This window comes from Vicugna pacos, chromosome 6 (genome assembly GCF_048564905.1).
Source record: "Vicugna pacos chromosome 6, VicPac4, whole genome shotgun sequence".
NCBI classification, from domain to species: domain Eukaryota; kingdom Metazoa; phylum Chordata; class Mammalia; order Artiodactyla; family Camelidae; genus Vicugna; species Vicugna pacos.
This window is the reverse complement of record NC_132992.1, coordinates 68,514,696-68,538,017: the sequence shown is the minus strand read 5'-3', so window position 1 is coordinate 68,538,017 and position 23,322 is coordinate 68,514,696. Positions and strand designations below refer to the sequence as shown.

The 23,322-nt window shown below is 37.1% G+C and overlaps 1 protein-coding gene and 1 non-coding gene across 10 annotated transcripts in view; both read right to left on the bottom strand.

Annotated features, from left to right (window-relative positions):
• PCNX1 (pecanex 1) overlaps positions 1-23,322 on the bottom strand; it is a 181,097-nt gene that overhangs the window by 29,710 nt on the left and 128,065 nt on the right. For all 9 annotated transcript variants that reach the window (XM_072963331.1, XM_072963330.1, XM_072963329.1 and 6 more), the window contains 6 exons: positions 21,014-21,072; positions 19,098-19,313; positions 13,524-13,777; positions 11,572-11,802; positions 5,161-5,261; positions 4,146-4,296 (listed from right to left, as the gene is read on the bottom strand). In XM_072963331.1, coding sequence (XP_072819432.1) covers positions 4,146-4,296; positions 5,161-5,261; positions 11,572-11,802; positions 13,524-13,777; positions 19,098-19,313; positions 21,014-21,072 — 1,012 coding nt within the window. The remainder of the gene's footprint in view (positions 1-4,145; positions 4,297-5,160; positions 5,262-11,571; positions 11,803-13,523; positions 13,778-19,097; positions 19,314-21,013; positions 21,073-23,322) is intronic.
• Positions 4,888-4,959, bottom strand: TRNAT-AGU (transfer RNA threonine (anticodon AGU)). The gene has a single exon. It is a non-coding gene; the product is annotated as a tRNA-Thr (tRNA).

Genomic DNA, 23,322 nt, shown 5'->3' with positions numbered 1-23,322 from the left:
GTTGGCTCTTAACAGCTCACAGCTGTGCCCTCTTCTAAGAACTGATGTTAGCTGATGGAGCTGCCTGAGTAGGAAACACCACACGAGGGTTAGTCTCCCCTTGTTGTGGGGGTGCAAGGAAGGTACACAACATAACTCTTGGTGATATTCAGACTCCAGAGCTCCCTTTAGACTCTAGAGGAGGCCAGAATTCAGCGGAAAGACATTTCTGCTGGGTGTCTTCCCTTGTTCTTTCCTGCTTCTATCACTTCCTTACAGATTTTTCTGACGACACCCTCCCAATTAATGTCCTGCACAAGAGTCCTGGACTCTGACTCTGCTTCTAGAGGTATGGCCTAAGATAGCATTTATACCTTGAAATACCGAGACAGTTCTTGACTTCTGTACCTCATACACCAACCACCCTAACCTTCCTTCTAAATACTGAGTCCGCTTTCCTACACCAGCAGACAGCTAGATGTCATAAGACGTGCTCTTTCAGCAAGTAGTTCCATTAGGGGAGGAACAACATCGTTGTTTAGTAGGACTAGTACAGTTATTTGAATGGAAAAGAAAAATGCAGAAATAGGCAATAATCATATTCTTAAGAAAATGGACACAAGGTTGAAAGTCATTAAGCATGCCCAAAGTGCAGAATGCTTACTCTTGCCCAGATGTTTCTTTTCACTGGGCTTAAAAAGGTTGAAAGTTCTATGTATATCATTCAGCACTGTTTTATTGGCAAAGTATGTGAAACAAGCAGAATGTCCATGAATAGGGAAACAGCTGAATACATGGAGTGGAAATTATACTCTGAAATACTACAGAGTCATTAAAAATGTGAGGCACATTAGTATTCCAGATCACTGTATACAGCATGATTTACATTTTACAAAGGAAAATATTTATACATATAGTTTGAAATGTCTATATGAACTTGGGGAAGTCATCAACTTATTGGCAGTGACTGCTTCTTGGGCATATGGAATGATGGGGAGATGTTAGCTAGCTCTTGGGAGATGTTTGCTTTTGAATGTTTTTCACCATTTCTAAAATAAATACAAAGAGATAATGTTCCCAATTCGTCAAGGAAATTTTTCAGAAGCATTCGAGAAATACACTGGAGGAGTTATAAGCAGATACAAAGAAAAGATTTTTTGAAAACAATGAAACTCATTTAACATTCATCGGCCATCAAGCACTGCGCTCAGTGATGAGCACGTGAGGACTGATAAGAAATTACCCCTGTCTGCAAGGAGATCACGGGACTGTAAGGTTTTCACTGTGTAGCTCTTGTATACCAACCAAGCTAGACTCTGGTTCTAACAATCATGTAAATACTTAAAGAGACTAGTAAAAAACAAAAAATAAGGAAATAAGCTGTTATTTTATGAAATGATTAAATAGAGGACAAGAGAGAATACATGAAAAGGACAATTTGCTTACTTTCTCTGAGTTTTGGTTAATCTTCATCTACAAAAATTGGGATTAAAATAATTTCCTGGCTTGTGGGTGACACAATGTGTATGAGAGTACTGCTACAATGTAGGGCACTGTAAGATTATTATACAGGTAACAGTTTTAATTTCTAAAGTAAAAACATGTAACACACTAGATTGGAGAATTAAAAACTAAAAAAACTGTAAAGGAAAAAAGCAGAAGTTAAAAGAACACCTGTGAAGTGCTAAAAACACTATCAAAGACTATGTCTGAAACAAAGGTTAATGGAAATTTTGTATTTTTAGTTCTCTGGGAACAGAATCTCTCTTTTACGAATCCGGTCTGAGGTCTGGTTTTCATACAATAAATTGCATCCATTTACGAGCACAGTGAGATGCCCATGACAGCTGTGCACACCCAGGTAACCACAGCTACGACCTAGACATAGAACACTTCCACCCCGCCGAGTTCCTTCCTGCTCTCTGGCATTGTCTCCACGTCCTAAGCAACCACTGATGTGCAGTCCGTCACTACAGATTGCTCTGGCCTGTTTTAAACTTTATATAAATAATACAATATGCACTATTTTTATGTCTGGCTTCTCTTGCTCTGCATAATGTTTGAGATTCATTCTTGCTGTGGTATTTCACAGTAGATCATTTTTTATTGCTAAGCAATATTCTGTCTGTTGCTGAACGTCTGCGTTGCTCCCAGTTCTGGGCTATTAGCACTAGAACTGCTATGCACATTGCGTGTATGTGAGTCTCTGTGTGGACATGCACTTTCACTCTTTTGGGTAAATATCCGGGAGCAGAACTGCTGGGACATGTGGCAAGTGTGTACTAATCCTTCCTTTTAATATATAAGCCTCTTGCGGATTTTCATGAGTCCCTAACATATGAACTTTGGAGATGACCAATGCTGATTTACATCCCAGCCTGCGGGTCCTTCACGAGCAACCCACTGTCTCGTCAAAGTGATGCTCAGTGAACGGCTGTTGCTTGTTACCTTACAGGTCAATCTCACCCTCTTAATAGTGTATGTGAATCACAGGGCTCGCACCTGGGTTCTCACTCCGCCTCCCCCAGCCCTCCATGGCTCCCAGTTCCTGACTCCACCTCCTGACTCTCCCTGTTCATCACTGCTGTTGCCAGTCATGGCTAATGATGACAGTGTGCTGTACCCAAGTGTGCCTGGCCTGATCATAAGGCAGAGAACCACTGTCACAGGCACTAATGTTCCAGCTAAAAAACATGTAAGGAAATGGACATGGCAGCAACAGGCAAGAGCCTTGTAGGGAGAACCAGGGACAGAGACCTAAGGTGTCAGAAAGCCCAGAGAGCCTGTGCTTCAGTTTCATCTTAGCCACATGGAGATGAAACATCTGTCATGACGTTCAGAGCTAACTGAAGACGTCTGTCAAGAGCTGACAGATAATTATGCTACATAAAGGAGTATTTCTTTTTTTCTTCTTTTTTTATGCAAGTATCTTTTTTTCAACATTTTTTGACTTATAATCATTTTACAATGTTGCGTCAAATTCCAGTGTAGGGCACAATTTTTCAGTTATACATGAACATATATATATTCATTGTCACATTTTTTCTCTGTAAGCTACCATAAGATCTTGTGTATATTTCCCTGTGCTATACAGTATAATCTTGTTTATCTATTCTACAATTTTGAAATCCCATCTATCCCTTCTCACCCTCCGCCCCCTTGGCAACCACAAGTTCATAAAGGAGTATTTCTTATGTAGTAGAGATACAACTGGTACTTTTGAGAAATTTGAAAATTTAAAAAATACTTTAATATGAAGTCATTATCTTTTTCTTTTAAATACAACGAATTTTGTCTCAATGCTCTACACTATTCTGAAGATGGACAATTCTATTTGATCCTAAATGTATATTTTCCCCATCATCTTCAAAATAGTATTCTATTTTTCACAGAGATTTTCAAATAATATAATCCTTATCAGTAATGATCCTAAACCGTATGGGATGTTAACTTCATTTCAACACTTTGGACCATCATAAAATCACTCAAACAGTAATTCACCCTTGGGGGGAAAAATTCAATCTGCTTTGATCACAGCAGATGCATTTTAGGGAATACTTCACGAGGTCTCCATCATCAGACTGATAATTACTGACAAGTGGAATGACTAGAGCAACAAGTGCCAGTACTTAATTTCAAAATATATTCTTAAAATGATCCAGGGCTTTGGATATGCATTCTGGGGCCTCGTTTTAATTTTACTACCTTTGTAGGGTTATTTAATTAAGGCTTAATCTGTCCTAACCATCTATTATTCCATATAACATGCTACGTGAAGCTCACAGTTCAGTAATGGCAGCACTTATAAGACTCGAGACGGTGTCACACTGCGTTGGGAGTCAGCTAACATTCACCCATAGAAGGCGCATGAATTACAATCACTACCATTACAGGGACCAAAGACTTTTATTTCCAGTTTGTCACTGCCTATATTTTCCCTCAAGTTCATGCCCAGATCAGTCACTCTCTAATGTTAAGATTCAACTTTACTGTTAGAAACACAGGTTCCAGCTCATAAGATTTAATATTGTGCCATCACTCATGTTTTTCTTTGTTTTAAATCAGAGTATTTCTCAAAAGGCTGGTTCCTAAGAAACGTAATTTGGAAGTCAAGTGAAGAAGTACCACTGAACACCAGTAATGCATTAGAAATGTCCTCGTCTTACCTGGTGAAGCTTAATGGACATACGAATTCCAGGCACTACTACTTTTCTTAGCAATTCCATGTCAGCAAAGATCCATTCATCTCGAATTGAAGAAATACGGAAATCTCCCTTAAATAGGGCATGCAATCCATAGAGGAATGACTCTAAATTACTGTTAAGATTGGAGATAAAAGTTTACACATTTTGACAAAGATCTTCCATCACAGTGATTCTAACATCTGGTTATGCATCAGAATCATCAGGGAGTGTTCTGAAAACACAGAGGCGAAGAACGAATGTCAGCACCCCTGAGTCAGAATCACAAGGGGCTGCTCGACCTGGGACCCCTGTTTATGAACCACTATAATAGCGAGTCCATGAAAATGAACAACAGGCAAAGTGTCTACAAGTTAAAAGAAATTAAGGAGGGCTTAATGGAAAACATGTAGGAATCACAGAAGAAACATAAAACCTATGGTATTACTTAATTCAAATTCATCCGGATTTATAGGCAAGAAAACCAGTTTATATTAGAGTCTCAAAGTCTAATGTACCATTATATTAAAAGTATAAATGCTGTGAACAAATGTAAGGACATACAGAAAAATAAAAAAAGGTGAATTGTTAGAAAAATAGATCTATACAGGAGAGACCAACCATATGTTATGGGGTGATTATTTTTTAAAATGTCTTAAATCCATAAAATTCTCGTTTTCTTGGGGGAGGGGGAGGTAGTTAAGTTTATTTATTTATTTATTTTTAGCGGAGGTACTGGGGATTGAACCCAGAACCTCATGCATACTAGGCATACACTCTATCACTGAGCTATACCTCCCCCAACAAAATTCTCATTTTCAATGGTTGCCCAAATGTGTGAATTTTAAAAGCCAGATCTGTTAACCACTTAGAACTCTACTATGTTCAGCAAAAAAGATCTATACAATACAATATCTGAAGACACATTTGCAATAAATTAGCATAGAATGCTTTCATAAAAAAAGATTTTGCATTTTTCGGATAGAAATACCTTCCTTACCTGGACATATGGTGGGATGCAGTCCCCAAAGCTCTCCGTCCTAGAACACAGAGTCCATAACAAAGTGTCACCAGAGATGAGTCTTTGTCCACATCCAGTGGCTTTAAAAAAAAAAAAACAAAGAATGGAGTGAAGGGGGTCAAAAGGTACAAACTTTCAGTTATAAAATAAGTAAGTCATGGGGATGTAATGTACAGCATGGTGACAACAGTTAATAAAAATGTACTGTATATTTAAAAATTGCTGACAAGAGTAGGTCTTAAAAATTCTCATCACAAGGGAAAAATAATTCTGTAACTATGTTTGGTGAAGGATGTTAACTAGACCTGTAAAATGTGTGATCATTTTACAATATACACAAATATCAAATCATTGTGTTGTACACCTGAGACGAATTAATGTTATGTCAATTACACCTAAAAAAGAAGGGGAGGGAGGGAGGGAGGAAGAAAGGAAGGAAGGGAGGAAGAAAGGAAAGAAAGGAGAGAAAGAGAAAGAAAGAGAAAGAGAGAGAGAAAGAGAGAGAAAGAAAGAGAGAGCAGAAGAGCACTGGTTACCAGAAAGGTATATAAGTCACAAATCAGAAGACATCTATTTAATAAATCACAGAGGTTAAGGAACTCAACTAGTATACTTTCTAACTCTTCAAATAAAATTTCTAATGAAAAGAAACTTAATAAAACAGCATAAAAAGAAGTATGAATGTGTATGAGGAAGTTCTTTGGAATCTTTAAATGAAATCTAATACTTTATGATACTGGAACATTTTTTAAAAATAGCTATATTGCGGAGTATTAGGGTCTTAGCTAAACATCTCAAAGTACTTGTTGATACACATCAGTACTGATACTGTTCTCTCCTGAAAATACAACATTCTATTAATCAGTTATTTCTGGACTTAACTTGGCAAGCAGGTTATCAGTGACAGCTGCATTAGCCTATTAGTGACTATAACCATAGTAAAGAAAGTCAGATTGTTTTCTGTAGAATATTGCTTCCCCTCAACCTTTTAATTTTTTAAATAACTGCATACTTTGATTACTAATATACTTATCATATATATGAAATATATACTTTAATAATTACATGCATATATATACACACACAAACAAAATGGTATACCTTATATAATACTAAAGAAAATTTTGAGGGGAGGGTATAGCTGAGCAGTAGAGTGCGTGCTTAGCATGTACAAGGTCTTGGGTTCAATCCCCAGTACCTCCATTAAATAAATAAATAAAATAAAAATAAACCAAATTACTACCCCTTCCAAACCAAACAAAAATATTTAAAAAAAAATTTTTGGAAGCATCTCATTTACGAAAAAACAATCCAGCTGAGTGATTCTCACAGTGTAATCCTAGGACACAATATTAGCGTCATCTGGGAAATTATTAGAAATGCAAATTCTTCAGCCACTTCAGACCTATGAAGTAAAATTCTGGAGGTGGGGGCCACCAATCACACTCCAGGTGGTCCTAACGTCTGTTAACCACTGAAGAACCATGGATATAGGGTGATGATGAGCTTAAGCATTCTAACTTTGCCAATGGCATACATATTTGGCTTTATAAACCATTAACTTATAAACAAAAAAGGGCAGCTGGCTAAGACAGCAACTTAACATAGACTGGTTAATTATTACCCTTCAGTTATTTAGTTAACAACAGTAACTGTGTAGGAAGATCCTCTAGTTTCTTCCCAATTAGAGTGGTTTTAAAGATGTATCACCTCTTACAGCACTTATCCTAGTTTCATCAAGCAGGCTATTTGAAGGAATTTTGGGTCCAAGTTACAATACAGTAGATAAAGAATTTGAGAGTACTTGTTTTAAGAAAGAGGAAAGAAAAATACAGGAGAGAGTGGGTGTGTACAGACCTGAAGTTATGTAACTAAAGGTGGTTATAATGGATGATGAAATTATGGATAATTTTCTTCCTTTTCTATCTCCCTCCCTCCCCTACCCAGTCAACTTTCCATGCTGAAACTGTATTGTTTCTGTGATTGAAAAAAAAAATTTTTTTTTAAATTTAGTTGAGGCTTCCGCATCTGGACAAGATGGAGTAATAAAGATCAGATTTGCCGTTGGACCTTAAAGATCTGGACAGAATACATGAAACAATGGTTTTGAGACACTGGATGTTAATCCCTGAGAGATGGGAAACAATCAGGTAGCCCTACAAGAGTTTCCAGGCCAAACCACAAGGAAGAGGAACACAGGGAGAGCCTAGAGGTCTCCAAGCGGAGGAGACAGCTGCGAGTCTGGGGAGGTCAAGGTGGCCAGAGTCGGCAGGGCAAAGCGCCAAGGAGGGAGATCCCTAGAGAGAGCAAGCTCTGGAGATCTGCAGAGGGTCCCTCTTGGAGTCTTCAGCAGATTAACGTTCAGCACATGCAGCAAAGGCCCAAGGCTAAGAAAAGAACCACCAGAAAAAAGCAGAAAGGAACAACGGAAGGTCTTGTGACTGGCTGGAGTGCTCAAAAGAATACTGCCTTGGTAATGGGGAGAAATTAGCCCCAGACTAAAGGCTGCTTTGGTCCCTTCTACGAAAGCTTAGAAGTAAACCCTGAAAGGATCAAAGTGTTCCCAAGGAATTTGATTGTGTCACACAACACAGTTCAAGAATATTTATAGGAATATAAAAATATCCAGCAATCATCACGGTAAAATTCATGAAGTCTCACACCCAATCAAAAACTGTCAGGCTTGCAAAGTAGCAGGAAAATAGGACCCACAATGAGAAAAAATAACCAACTAATCACTCAATCAAAAGTGACCCAGAATTGACACAGATTAGAATTAGTCAATAAGGACATTAAAAGTTATTATAACTGTATTCCATAAGTTCAAAAAGATAGAAGATTGACAGCATGCTAAGTAGAGACATGAAAGATTTAAACAAATAAAGACATAATCAAACCTCAAGAGATACAAAATGCAATGTCTGAGAATAAAAGATACACTGGATGAGATTAATGGCATATTATACAATGCAGAAGAAAAAATAAATAATCTAAAAAATACAGCAAGGTTGGGTATAGCTCAATGGTAGAGCACATGCTTAGCAGGCACAAGGTTCTGGGTTCAATCCTCAGTACCCCATTAAATACACACACACACACACACACACACACGTACAGAAACTATGAAAAATTAAACACAGAGACACAAAAAAGACTGAAAAAAAAATACAGAGCATCAGTGAACTGTAGGACAACTTCAGGCAGCCTTATATAAATGTTTAACTAGAGTCCTCCAAAACAGGGAAAGAGGAAATGACAGAAAACATTTGAAAAAATAACTGAAATATTTCCAAATCTGATAAAAACAATATACACCTAAGGATTCAAGAAGCTCAACAAACTCCAAGAATAAGAAACCTGAAGAAAACTGCATCATAATTAAACTGCTTAAACTATCAATGAAGAAACTCTTAAAAGCAAGCCAGTGAAAAAAGACACACTATTATACACTGTACACACAGGCGTATATTGCTTTTTTGCACTTTGCTTTATTGTGCTTTGTAGATACTGGGTTTTTTGGGGGTTTTTTTGTTTTTTTTTTTACAACTTGAAAGTTTGTGGCAACTCTGCATTGAGCAAGTCTACTGGCACCATTTTTCCCAACAGCATTTGCTTACTTTATGGCTCTGGGTCATATTTTGGTAATTCTCAAAATATTTCAAACCCTCCACCAGCAAAACGATTATGACTTGCTGAAGACTGAGATGAAGGGTAGCATTTTTAGCAATGAAGTATTTCTAAATTAAGTACTGTACATTGATACTTTTTTAGACATAATACTATTGCACACTTAGCACAGTATAAACATAACTTTTATATGTACTGGGAAACCAAAAAATTCATGGGATTTGCTTTACTGTGATAGTCAATTTATTGAGGTGGTCTGGAACAGAACCGGCAGTATCTCTGAGGTGTGCAGTGTACCTTTATTATTTGTGTAGAGGAACAAAGATACGACTACAGACTTCTCATCAAAAACAATGCAAGCCAGAAGGCAGTGTGTAGCCACATCATTAAAATACTGAAAGAAAAAGTAATTGTTTCAATCCTAGTAGCTCTGTTTTGTTACTGCTAGAGAAGGCATGTGGCTTACATCCTCAACTACATCAGAAATTCTCATAAAGAATTCTTGATAATACTAACAACAGTGGTGAAAGAAATGTATTGTCATTTAAGAAAGAGGGAGCAAAGTCAAGTTGAGAATCCTTCCAATTAGCATTCCAGGCAATTTTAATGCAGTTAATCCAGGGCCACACGTACAAAAACATTTCAAGCTCTTTAGAAGACGGGTACAACTATCATATGAAAGATCATATAATATACATAAAATAAAGGAGGAAAGAATAATGTTTTATTTCTGTGCAATATGCAAATTAGAAAACTATCTTGGGGGAAACTGTGGAAAAAGAGTCTGGAGGCAACTTTTTCAACATTCTGGTAAGGGTACCAGAACTTGGGAGTCAGCAGATCCTTCTGGTTTAATTCCCTAGGAGGAGGCTACGCTGGGAATGGTGATTCAGAAGACAGAAAGCACAGTTTTTAGGAGGTAGGGCTAATCTTGCACAATGTAAAAGGAAAACTGGGATGTGAAGGGATTAACATTAATTTTCCTGTTAATTTTCTTCTAGAGGGGAGTACAAGAATAGAATACAAGCCAGACTGCCCTAGTGATACTAAGCTATCTGAAGAGACTGGGGATACCCAAGTTTGGAGGTAAACCTTCTGAATGCATAATTTATCAGCCATTAAGAGGGTAACTTCTTTGAGCTATGTCCATGACTTTGGCAATAATCCCTAAGAGATTATTTATTCCTTAAATTTAGGAAGGATTGAGCCTGTTTCTAAGCAAGTATAAATTTCTAGCCCAGGTGACCATGGTTAAACCAAGCAAAAGTAACCAATATCGTCCAAGCCAGAGAAGGCCATTAGAATAATACGGCCACTACCCGCCCCCACTCCCGCCGCCCCTAAAGAAGTCAGTCCAATGCAAGGATTTGAGGACAGTATGCAAAGCATTCTATTTCATTTATGAAGAAATTAAACTGCTTGTTATGTGTTTGAAAGAAGAGATTAGCTACAAGGTCCTCCATTTCCAAACACTGCTGGTCCTTTTTCTGAGCCTCTTCTTAGGTTATTTTATTCTATTCTTTATTCCTTCTTTAGAAATATGCTACTCTGCTCAGTATCCATTGTGCATCCAGTATAAAAGCTGTTCAGCGAGGAATTACAAGGATGCTTCCTTTCTTACTGAGGAAGTAAGGAGAAAGGAGGCTGATATAATGGGAAATCTTATTCCAAGTAGGTGTAAAGGACTAAACCAGGTGCTACATCTCAAGACAGACAACGTGCACATCCCAAACCATGATGAAGGCACTGGTTGTCAAAGTGGCTCATGAGGCTCCACGATATGGAGCAATCCTGTACGTAGGGATGCCGGTAGTTAAATTGCACAAAACTTGTGCTTGGAAAGCGTAGTGGTGGAAGAATTAGATTTTGGAACCTAGGCCTTGGTACTGTGGTTATGCTACATGGGGTCTATCCAGTGGGGGCAACATTGTCACGAGAGCCATGGGACCTAGAAGGGAAACTGGTAAAGTCGATAATTCACCTTACCTTTAGGATAAAACAAGTTGTTCTGAAATGTGGGTTAGAAAACCCCTGAATTACAATCTCCTGTGTAATACAGATTTTGGGTTCCCAGCCTAGAACTACAGAATTAGAACTGCTCAGACGAGGTTCAGGAATCTGCATTTTTACACATTCCTATGTCATTTTTAGCCATGCTAACATTTTAAAGTCAACAGTCTTGATGAGCATTGTCCAAACCTACATGGGCTATTAAATTTAAATCAATTAAAATTAAGTAAAATTTAAAATTCATTTCCTTAGTCATATTGGCCACATTTCAAGTGTCTCATTACTGCCTGTATGTGGTGGGTTAGCAACTACCACACACAGCAGCACAGAATGTTTCCATCATGGCAGAAAATTCTATTAGCGCTGGTCTAGACTTTGGATTTGGGACAAAGATGTTAAATTATCCCTAAGTGTGGTATGTGTGTCTGAGGGGTGGGGATGTTCCAAAAATTAGTCTTTAAGAAGGTGTTACATGCAATCTGTAACCTAGATCTGTGTGTATGTATGTGCATGCACAGGGTGGAGGGGGTGCTGCTGGGACAGTGAGATGACCACACTGCAGATGAAATGACAAGGGAGACCACTTTCTCGAACCTGTTTTGGCAGAATTGGCTGGTTTGGCCCAAACATAATGAACATAATGAACCAGACAAGTTCTCTTACCCAGAGAGTCAGAACGAGGAAAGTCTAGAAAAACTGATCTCTTTGGAAAAATAGAATCAAAGAGTTATCAACAAAATAAACACACTCTACCTTTGCTCTCCGGGAAGAGCAATACTCTATCCAGTTGAGGTAAATCACACAGAAACTCTCCCTGGATATGCCTGCTAGTCGGTGGTCATAGTCTTCATCAATGTTTGGATTAAATGTAGGGTCCACATCAACGTAATTTCGATCTGCACACAGACGTAGTCCTTCCTGCATTGTCTCATTAGCGAGCCACTCCTCTAATTTAGCAGAGGTTGTAACATAATAAATGATACCCTAATGAGAAAAAGATTTTAAAAATTCAGGCTAAGTCACAATCTGAATTAATTCCAGTTTCTTGGTAAATTAATTCCAACTGTTTATACGGATAGTATGAATCAAAAATACACCATTCTAGCTCAATACTGTAAGTATCCTATTTTAAGAATGCTATAGTAATATACCTCAGGACTTCCTGGATGAAAAAAAATTAATACTTTCAAAATCACAACCATAAATTCAGCAAGGCAACTTCAAAACAATTCTAGTCTACTGAGTTTAGGATCTTCTAAAAACAATTCTAGTCTACTGAATTTAGGATCTTTTAAGAGAGGTGAAAAACCTTTATTGTGGTGCATTTAGAGAAATCTGTCATAGAAAGCTATTAAACCATTTTGTGCTCCTATGTTAAGTTATAAAAATATAACTATAATAAAGTAAGGTCAGTCTCTAGCTTCCTGAGGTTGGGTTTAATCAAACATTAAATAGAAGACTCATGGGTTCAGCCCAATCAGCATAAATGAGGTGGTACACAGAGGTAGTAACACATGAATCATTAAGATTTAGCACACATTTTCCTCTCGAAAATGTTGGCTTCGCCTGTATAACCATGCTGTATTTCTGTAAAATCTTCAGCAAAAATAGAATACCTGTGCAGTAAAGAACTAACCTTGCCCAAAGAGAGGTTTGGCCTTCGCACTTGGGTTCTGGGGGGTAATCTCTAGTCCTTTGGGATGACCTGCCTGGTAAGAGGCTTTGTTTTCTATTATTATTATTTTTTTGTTCAAAAAAGATTTTAATGGAGGTACTGGGGATTGGACCTTATGCACTCTACCACTGAGGTATACCCTCCCCCCAAGAGAGTCTTTATTTACCTGGAGGCTTAGAACCATGAAGTCTAGAGGAGCTGGAGACCAAGGCTGGCCAGGTGGGTGGTCAACCAAGTCTAAGTCACTGTGTATCAATAAAAACTGCGTACTGAGGCAGGTCCCTAGTTGGCAACACCCTGTGGGTACTGTCACATGCCACTGTTACTGGGCACAACTGCACTGGGAGAGGACAACTAGGAGCTCATGCCGCAGGGTCTCTGGGCCTGCCCAATGTACCTCGTCCCTTGGCAGGTTTCAGTCTGCTTCTTACCATCTAACCGTGAGTATAATGTAATAAAATCTGACCGTGAGTATAAGGACTTTGCTGGGTTCTGTGAGTCCCTCTAGCAAATTACTGAACCTCAGTGGGGTCTTGGGGAACCTCCCAAATCTTGCAATACTTTCAGTTTACTGAAAGCAGTGCAAAGCAGTGGCTAACAGCCAGGGCTCACACAAGCCTGGGTTTTAAATCCCTGACTCCACGTGCTAGTTAGAGGACTTTGGCTAAGTTAACTTTTGATCTTTAACTTGTTTATCTGTAACACAGGGATGTAATATTCCTTTAGAGAATTAGGTGAGACACATATATGGGCATGCATGCACATGTGCAGGAGGGTATTCCTTAACATGATGCCTAAAACACATGAGCTCCAAATGGTAGTTATTCGTATTAACGAACAAATGTAATAAGTTCCACTAAAGAAAGAGACTGCAAGAACTTCACAGGTATATTTTACTGACTTGACTGGATAACAGAGAATTTAATCACTACTTGCAAAGCACAAGTAAAACACACACACACACACACACGTGTCTTTTCCAAGAAAAGCTTGTGACTGTCCGAAGAGCTAAACAGGCACATACTCTTACCTTGACGTAGTAAGTGGTGAGTACTTTCCGAAGATCAAAGACTTGAAGCATGGAAGCAGCACTGTTGTCAGTGATGCTATAACCCTCCAGAATATACTTGGTGACTATCACTTCCCAAGCCAGCCAGCGCTGGCTAAATGCAGCATTAAATGAAAGCACATGAGGAACATGGCCAGGTTCACAACAGCAAAATCCTTCATCTTCCTCAACCCCTTCCGTAATGGCCTCCACTTCCCGCTGTTGACAGTAAGTACCTTAGAGAGAGAGAGAGAAAGACCACTGACCATTAAGGTGAAAAAAACATGAAGTAGAAAAACGAATGCTTCAAAGACATAAGAAATTTAGAAAAAAGACAGATTCTGTAACAACTGAAAGTAAGTGGGTGACTTGCCTCAGACTGTTCATTAGCAAACCGCAGCCCGCTCCCAGACCCCAGGCAGGCTATACTCATCTTCTGCGGAACCACAATGCACATTAGCACATTCAGAGCTCTGAGAATTTGTGCAATAAAGTAACCTCCTTAATTCTGATTTGATTCCCAAACTTTTCAAATTTGGGTATACAATTGTATTCGTATCAAATGAAGGCCAAATGAGTAAAGGTACATCTCATGAAGATTTGAGTTAACTTGAAAACAGAAGGGAAACAAGAACTGAGTCATTCCAGGACACACAATGCAGACACACACACAGAACTCAAAGAGTCTGAGCTCTATTCACCAGTACCAAGTCCGTGCTGTAAGCAGAAATACATTTTTTTCTGTTGCCAATTCCAACAATACTTGGATAAGATTACATTATTGGCATTTGAGGCTTACCTGCTGATAAAGTTTCAATTAGGTACGAGGTCTGATTATTTTGCACTAGCAAATGATTCTTTGAAGTTACATTCTTTTATTACAAGATACTTATCCAATACAGGCATTCTCTGCATTAGTGTTATTGAAATTAAAATGCAAAACCAGATTAAATACAGAATTAGACCCACAGCAATTTATGCCAACAAAATATCATCTATCACATTAATGTTAATTTTTACTTCATTCTTGCTTCCATTTAATTTGTAAATTCCTTACATTATGTAAGGACTATAAAGTGATTATACCTAACTTTATAAAGGCACATACTATAGTTATATTATAATAAAAATAACTTATGTGGAAATGCACAATAATTCTTTTTCCTTTACAGAGAAGATATATACCCTTCATGTTGGAAACACTGCTTTGAGAGAAAAAGACGTCATGAAATTTAGCCCCAGCAGTTGGTGGCGGTGGTATGACGAAAGATAAGGCCGAAGAGGCAAGCCTGGCCAAGTTGATGAGCTGACCTGTTTAGTACTCCAGAACCTGCAACAACGCTATTATTTCATTTTCTTGTTTAGTTATGTTGGCGAACACTTCCAAAATTGCATTACATTGTGGTGACAAGAAAACCTCTGTCAGAACCTGGCACTAACAGGAACGCCTGCTGTGGCTGAACATTACACGTGATACTGAGTATAGCTGTATTAAAAACAAAGGATGCACATAATGTTATAAAGTAGTTTTTTAAACCAATAATGGAAATGAAATTTAATCGATTTGCTTTTTAATACTTAAGCTCAAAAACGAAAAATGGATGAACTGGTGTGAGATACTTAAAAAAGTACTGCTGGTTTCTCCTTATCCTGGGCTCTGAGGATTTTTGCATCTGTAGGCATAACTGAATTAAACTACAGTTAGTTTTTTAGCCAGTTCAGTCATACACTGCCATCAGTATTACAGTGATTTAAAAATAATCTTTGAGAAATTTTCCTTCCTTATCCGTACATTAGAATAGATCAGAGAGGGCAGGACAATTATTCAATTTCCAGAAGAAACTTTCTGAGCCTGGGTTTTTAAACTGTGGCATGAGGTTGGGTCTGTTCCTTGGTTTTATATGTTCATTTGTGTATTCATTTTATTCATTTGGTCATCCTTCTGTGAAGTCAGTCAAAGGTTTTTAAGTAAAGAAAATAATATAATGAAAGTGATGTTTTGTGCAGAGGACTTTGTTAGCAGTCCACATAGAAGAGATGTGGCAGGAGGGAATTTGGAGGTTTTGACATTTTCTCAGGAGAGACAGAATGAGGTCCGTGTTCAGAGCAGCAGAATACACAGAGTAACTGATTAACTGCTTTTACTCTAACATACAAACTCCAAGAATATTTTCTACCCCAACATGCCCCAGTAACATATTTTGCTTAGAAAATAAAGTCAACAATGAGCACAGGAACATTAATAATAGAAAACAGAATTCTGAGACGTGGAAAGGTATTCTAGAACATAGTATCTGTGAGGAACTGTTACTAACTGTTTCCTGGATTAGCTAGGTCTTTCCGTCACAGTGAATGCAACTAGTGAAAATAAACAAAACTAATAATTATGAAAACTAGACACGTTAAAATTAATTTGAGTAAAAACTGGAAGGAATCCCATCAGCATAAAAAATTCTGACCTATTAAGTTTGACCCGGAAAACTGTACTTGGCAGAAGTACCATTTACACACAAGAGTCACATTTGCAAACTTGGTAGAAGCTGTAACTAGGAAATTCTGATATACAAAAAACACGATTAATAAACTCAAATCTTTGACAGAAAATTTACATGGAAAAGAATCTTGAGAATATCAGTAAAATGAAAATGAAATAAATATGAAGAGGTTTAACCAAGACCTATAAGAAACTGACCAAGAAATTATTTTAGTTAAGTATCATTTAAAATTTAGCATCCACTATGAGAGACAATAACATCAAAGGAATTAAATTGGCTCAATGGAGTATACCTCAGAAAATTCATCAAAACGCTCAGAGGATCCCAATATCTGCCTGGCAAAATATTGATACTCTTAATTAACATTTTGAGGGGCAGGAGCCGGATGGGACAGGGGCTAACACTGTGAAGGAAAGAAAATAACCAAAGATCACAACAGCACTGGAGCAAAAATAAAATCATCCCTCACGAATGAAGAGAAACGAGAAAAAGCTATATATACTTAGATTATTGAATCATTCTACAAAAGTAATTCTGTGTTCTATGCTAACTGCTGGATAGGTGCTGGATACACAATGATATACAAAGCACATGTGATTCCTGCCCTTGACAGCTTATCATCTATAGCAGAGGTTTACAAAATACAGGCCTGGGCCAAATCCAAGCTAAGAAGAGTTTTTATGTTTCTAAAAGGTTGTTTAAAAGAAAAAGCAAAGAAGACTTTGCTAAGGAGCATGTGCACGGCTCCAAAAGCCTCAACTATTTTACTGTCCAGGCTCTTTATAGAAAAAATCTGCCAACCCCTGGGCTAGAGAAGAAATAAACTTTAAACAAATAAATATAAAATTATAACTATGCTAGGTGCTCAGGAGGTAACGACAGGGTAGTATGAGTGCTAATCACATGGGGCAGGTGGTCAGAGAAAGCTGCTCTGAGAAAGTGATATTTAGACTAATACTTATAAATAGAGGTGGAAGACTGGTGGGAGGAGGGGAGATGGCTGGCACTTTCTGGGCAAAGTGAAGGGCAGTAAGGAGGCCTTAGGAAAGAATTTAGGGGGAAGGTAGAGCTCAGAGATAAGCACATGCTTAATATGCACGAAGTCCTGGGTTCAATCCCCAGTACCTGAATTAAAATAAACAAAGCAATCAACCTAACTACCACCCATCCCCACCAAAAAAAAAAAAAAAAAAAAAGAATTTAGCACAGCTAAGACACCGAAAGAAGCCCAGAGGGGCTAGGGTGAGGAGGGTGGTATAAAGCACAGCTGGAGAAACTGGCAGAGTCCAGATCACAGAGTGCCGTAGGAAACGTTAAGGAGTTTGAACCCTATTTTAAAAGCAATGGAAAGCCACTGAATATTTCAAGCATCGAGGGGGCATGATTGACTTTAAAAAGTCACTACAGCTGAGTGAAGATTTACAAGTACTTCTTCCTATTTAAATTCAGCATGCGTTCAGAAAATAAGGGGTATTGTGTTCCTAAACTGATTTGAGTTTTGTTTGGAAAATTGTGAGAATGTGAATGGCAAAAGATGTAACCAAAACTTTATCTGAATCTACTTGGTACCAGAGAGTAAGCTGAGAGTGAGAATTTGGATCACTTTTTGATTTGGAGAATTTCTCATCAATATGGTGGAATGAGTAGCTGATAAGAACCCTCTCCCTGCCTTTACGATTCACACACATAGAAATGCTAGATAAAACAGCCTCCCCACACGTATTCGTGAAAAAAAAAAGTTAAATTAAAATTAAAAAGCAAAGGTGAACTCTTCAGGTGCCAACAATTTAAAAAGAAGGTGAAGTCATAGCAGTGGTAGGTGTAGTGGTGAGTGGTGCTGACTTTTGGGTGAGTCTAGTTGGATTAGATTTGAACTGCACTGATAAGACGCTAGAAGAGGTGGAATTAAAGTTCTGGGTTTCTGATGGAGACAGAAACAAACAAGAACAGGACACTGTGAAAAAGAAAGAATGGATTAGAAAACAATTACAAATGAATATTAAACATGAACATTTACTACCTTGAGTATTGCACAAATAAAATCTTATTTCCAGTAAATGGAGTAACTTTAGAGAAGCACTTGCGCCTTTAACAAAGATATTGCGTAACAAAGGGGCAAGTCATCTGATTCAACACCAGGGTAAAGATAAAGCTATGGGGTACAGGTCTGATTTGATCCTCTTATCTAGTCAAATGCCTTCTTATTTCCTATTTCAGATTAAAGACACCCAAGGCATTTCCTAGAATAGATCAAACACAGCTTGAATGCTTTCTCTAAAAACTCTCAAGTCCAAATGTTCCCTAGATTGGAAAGATATGCATTAACAGGACTTTCAATTCCTGTAAGTTTCTGTTCATGCTTCCAAGATATTTAACGTACAGCAGCTGATAACATCAAGTTGAGATGTTTCTGAATGCATGATTTTCCGTGTAGAAATAGCTTCATTTGTCATTATACAAAACTGTTGATGGCTGGGCTCGGTGGGGAATAAGGAGTAACTGCTTTATGGGTGTGAGGTCTTATTTTAGCGTGATGAAAATGCCCTGGAACAAGACAGAGCTGGTGGTTGTACAACACTGTAAGTGTACTAAATGCCACTGATTTGTTCACTTTAAAATTGTTTATCTGATGTTATGTGAATTTCACCTCAACAACAAAAAAACTGTTGAGTTACAAAGGCTTGGCAAGTAACTCGGTTAGCTAATTTCTGCCACATTCTATGCTATGAGCCATCTGACAAACATATGCACCTGGTCACAAAGACAGACTAGCAAGAGGGCCAGCACAGAACAACAGAAATTCACTATCAGCAGGAAAACAAGTCTGTTATACACCAGTGGTACTCCTTTCACATGAAGAGCATACAGAGCATACCGCAAAAATGGTTCTTCTCTGAATGTGAAATTTGGAAAAAGCCTAAAAATTACTCTTTAACAACTTTTCTCACTCCAACTTCAAAGATTAAGGATCTAAGTTCATAAATTTTGATTTGAGATGTAAACACATAAAACTCAGATGTCACAGGAGTATATTATAAAAATAAAAGGTGGGATATCTTACCCCTGAATTCGAGCCCCCGCAGCTGGAAAGTCACCAGACCATTGCCTATCTCTATAAGGTGCACTAACGCATTGAGGTAGTCAGAGGCAAGAATGAAACAGTCCCCTGTACTGTGGTTTCCCCACCGTCCTAGGAGCAAGTCACCACAGAGACTGTGTTGCAGGGATCTGGTTAAATGTTCATAAAAGATGGAATTCAGATTGTTGTCATCTGATCCTACAAGAAAGGATTAAAAAAATGTTAAATTTTATCTTAAGTCCCCTTAAGGTTGTTAAAACTATCAAAAAACTAATTTCCACTTAGGGTTATATCTCTATTTCTTTGACAAGGAAGGTAATACTTAGATACCCTTACAATTTCTATATAAAAATGAAATACAGGCTTAATGGGAGAAGTTTCAAATTTAGAGTTAGGAGTCATATAACCTCTCTGATCTGTGATTCCCACCCATAAAATGTGGGAATTGGATTAGATGAAATCTCTTTAATAGTTCATGATCTTTTCTATTACTTTTTAATTAACCATGGCTTATATTAAAACCATGCAAGAGAAATGAAAATGATGAAAGAAATTCAGAACTAGAACAAAAAAGCATACTGGTAAAGGAAGTGGGTAAAGCAATACAAGATCTGAACAAATTGGATAGTCCTAAACAAAGAGACGCTCATCAGTCAAAAAAGCTGTATAATGAGATGCCTAATACTAGCTTAAAAGAAGTAAACTGTATATACAGAAATGGCAAAGAACCTACAAAATTTATTAATCACCCTTTAAGAAAAAAAAGTTGGGATAAAACATCACCAAATAAATGAAATGACCATCTTTAAAAGTAACCCATCCAAAGCAATGATCTATAAATGGGTGCCCAAAGTATAAAATGAAGAATGGCAAAATACACTAAGCTTAATAATTATTTTAAATTCAGCCTAACTAAGCAATAAAATAAAAGGGAAACCCTAGGCTCTAGCTTCAATAAAACAGTTGTATTTAATGCTCTGTCTGCCCATTACAAAAGTGTGCATATTAATTCAGGACATGATCTTTCTGATATGCAGGATGGGGTCTTCAGCTTCGTAATTCCATGTCCCTTACAAGGACATACTGGAGCTGAGATGGTTGTTTTATCTACCAGAACACGACACAGTCATTAACATCAAATAACCAGTGCTCCTTAATCCAACTTTGTAATCACGAATCAACATGATTATTACAATTTAGTTTCTCAGGTAGAGCATTTGAAGCGATCTGCAAGTAAAATGAATACAAATATTCCAGTCTATTGGGAGTCATATTTTTCTTAGTAAAATAATACACTGACAGTCTGGCTGATACATTAATCTTTTATGGTGAGATTCACCCTCTCCGTGCCAGATTACTAACAGGTGGGCTAACAAGAAGATATTTCCCAAAAAGAACCAAACTTCAGATAATGGTAACACTACCAAAATGTCACCCACTGAAGCCCTATCTTAAGTGGCTGTGTGGCTCCTCCAGATGACATCTCTGACACCATGAACTAAATGAAATTACGTATTTACCTAAATATGTGGGGAGGGAGGAGGCACATTTTTCATAAAGTAAGTATAGGTCAGATTGCATACTCTTTAAATTACACCTCACCAGTTTAACTGTGTTCCTTTTTAACCTATGTAAGAACAATCTTCAAATGGCATTTTTTAATTACTATCGGCATTCTTAAAATGCATTTTATAAAAGATGGGTATATAAATTCTAGATCTAATTCACATATACTTTGCTGAAGTAAAACAAAATAAAGCAAAGCAAAGAATATTTAGTTTTTTTAAAAAAATGAACTTTGGATTCCATAGAGGATTCCCAATAGGTTGGGAGTGAAATATATACATCTACAACAGATTCCTTAGACTTGCTTCTTGACTCACAAATAGAGCTGTTACCTGGATTTCTATCAAGCTGGGAAGCCAATCTGGTATTTGAATGATCCACTCGTTTTGTGCTGAAAATGGCAAAATAAAACATATTAAGGAGATTTTTATATTTTTTAAATGTCTAATAATTAACAGGTAAAAAATATGTAATATAGATTAAATATATATTATTCCTTTATGAAAATATCTGGGAAAAATCTATGATTAAATATTGATAAAGCTCTTCAATAGAACAATTTTAGGGGTAAGGATTTATTTTTTACTCTTCCAGCTCCACCATATATAAACACAGTTTTTTCCTAACTGACGTTTCACTGAACACCAAATATAGAAAGACAGTCATGAGTTTAGTGTAAAAAGACAAAACAAAACAAAAACTGATCGCTATGAAAAACTGCATACAGTGCATGAAACACTCCTTGCAAGGGGAATGACTAGTGGCACAATGTTCTTTAGAACAGTGGTTCCCAAAATGTGGCCCACAGAACCTGGAGCAGGGGATCAAGATCTTTTCAGGGAGTTTTCCAAATCAAAACTACTTTTTGCCTTTTCTAACTGGGTTACAATTGCACTGCTGGTGCAAAAGCAATGGTGAGTAAGACTGCTGGTGTTTCAACATAAATCAATGCAGTGGCACCAAACTATACTATTTTTCATTGCCACCCATGCACAAGAATAAACAATGAATAAAAATTCAAGTTTCACCTAAAAATGTCCTTAATGAAGCAATTAAATTATTAAATCACAGCCACTCAATCTTTTTATATTGTGTGTGGCAAAATACACATAAAAGTACTTGTGCTGTATTCAGAAGCAGGATGACCGTGTCAAGGGAGAGCATTTGTGAAATTGTTTGCTGCACTATCTGCTTTTTTCCATGGAAAATGTTTCTACTTGAATGGCTGACAGATATAAACTATGGTTATTCAGACTTGAGCATTTGACAGACATTTCTCAACTGAAGAACATGCCTGCCATTTCAAGGAAAATAACTGACAATATCTGTTGCCAATAATTCAAGGTTTCAAGCAAAAATTAGAATTTTGGAAAACTTTTATCTACCACGATGAGCTTGACAGCTTCTCAGTACTTCTGCCATTTTCTTTTGAGATTGGTGGTAATATGAATGAATATATTTTTAAAATATTGTATAATGAGTCAAAATTTGGAAGATCTACATTACTCACTGAACCAGTATTTTCCAAATGATCAGTAAAGATGTTATAAAAGTATGCATGGGTAAAAGATCCATCCAAAGAATAAGACATATAAATAGATTTTGATGTAATACAGTCCCCAAAATTCACTGATACAGTTTTAGATTCCACATTGCCACTAATCTTTAGGAAACACCATCTGTCAAGTTTTTGTGAAGAATTAAAGAAAAATATCCACAATTGTCTAAAAAGGCTATTAAAATACTTCTCTCTTCAAACTATTTATCTGTGTGGGGCCAGATTTACTTTATATGTTTCAACCAGAACAACATACTGCAACAACAGATTGAATGCAGAAGCAGATACGAGAATCCAGCTGTCCTTTAGAAGCCAGGCATTTAAGAGATTTACAAAACTATAAAAACAGTAACATTCTTCTCACTGATTCTTTTTGGTAGGATGGGAAACATAGTTATTCTTCATGAGAAAAGTGTTATTTATGTTAACATGTAATGGGTTTATTGTTGTTATTTTTGTATTAATTAATGAACATTTATAATTCTGAGTTTTGATTTATGATTATGGTAAATATTGGTAGGTAAAAACCCCTATCAACGAGTCCTTGGAAACTTCAATAAATTTTAAGATTGCGGGTAAAGGGGTTCTGAGATCAAAAAGTTTAGTGTCTGCCACAGACATTATTATGGACTAAATTTAAATGCTGGCCCGGAAAAAAAAAAAGGATATAAAATACTGAAATTCACCAAAAAGGGAAACACTATGTGTGGTTTAAGGTAAGAGACCAGAGCAAAAGTTTCAAATCCGTAAGCCAGTTCATTGTTAAAAAGGTAAGATTACCATATTCACATATCACATGTGCCAGTGTGTGAATGTGGAGAGAAAAACAGTCACAGAGACAGCCAGTAGAATTATAGTTAGTACAAGCTCTTTGTGAATCAATACGTTAATACATACTAAAAGCCTTTAAAATGTTTAAACTCTGTGACTCAGTAATTCCCCTTTAGATATTTTAAACTAAAAAAAAAAAAAAAGAAATTTGGAGAGGTTATACACAGGATAGTTACTAGACATCAGATTAAACAGTTAGCCTAAGGGACTAAGCTTAAATAGAAAACACTTTATCAAAGATGGTCATCAAAA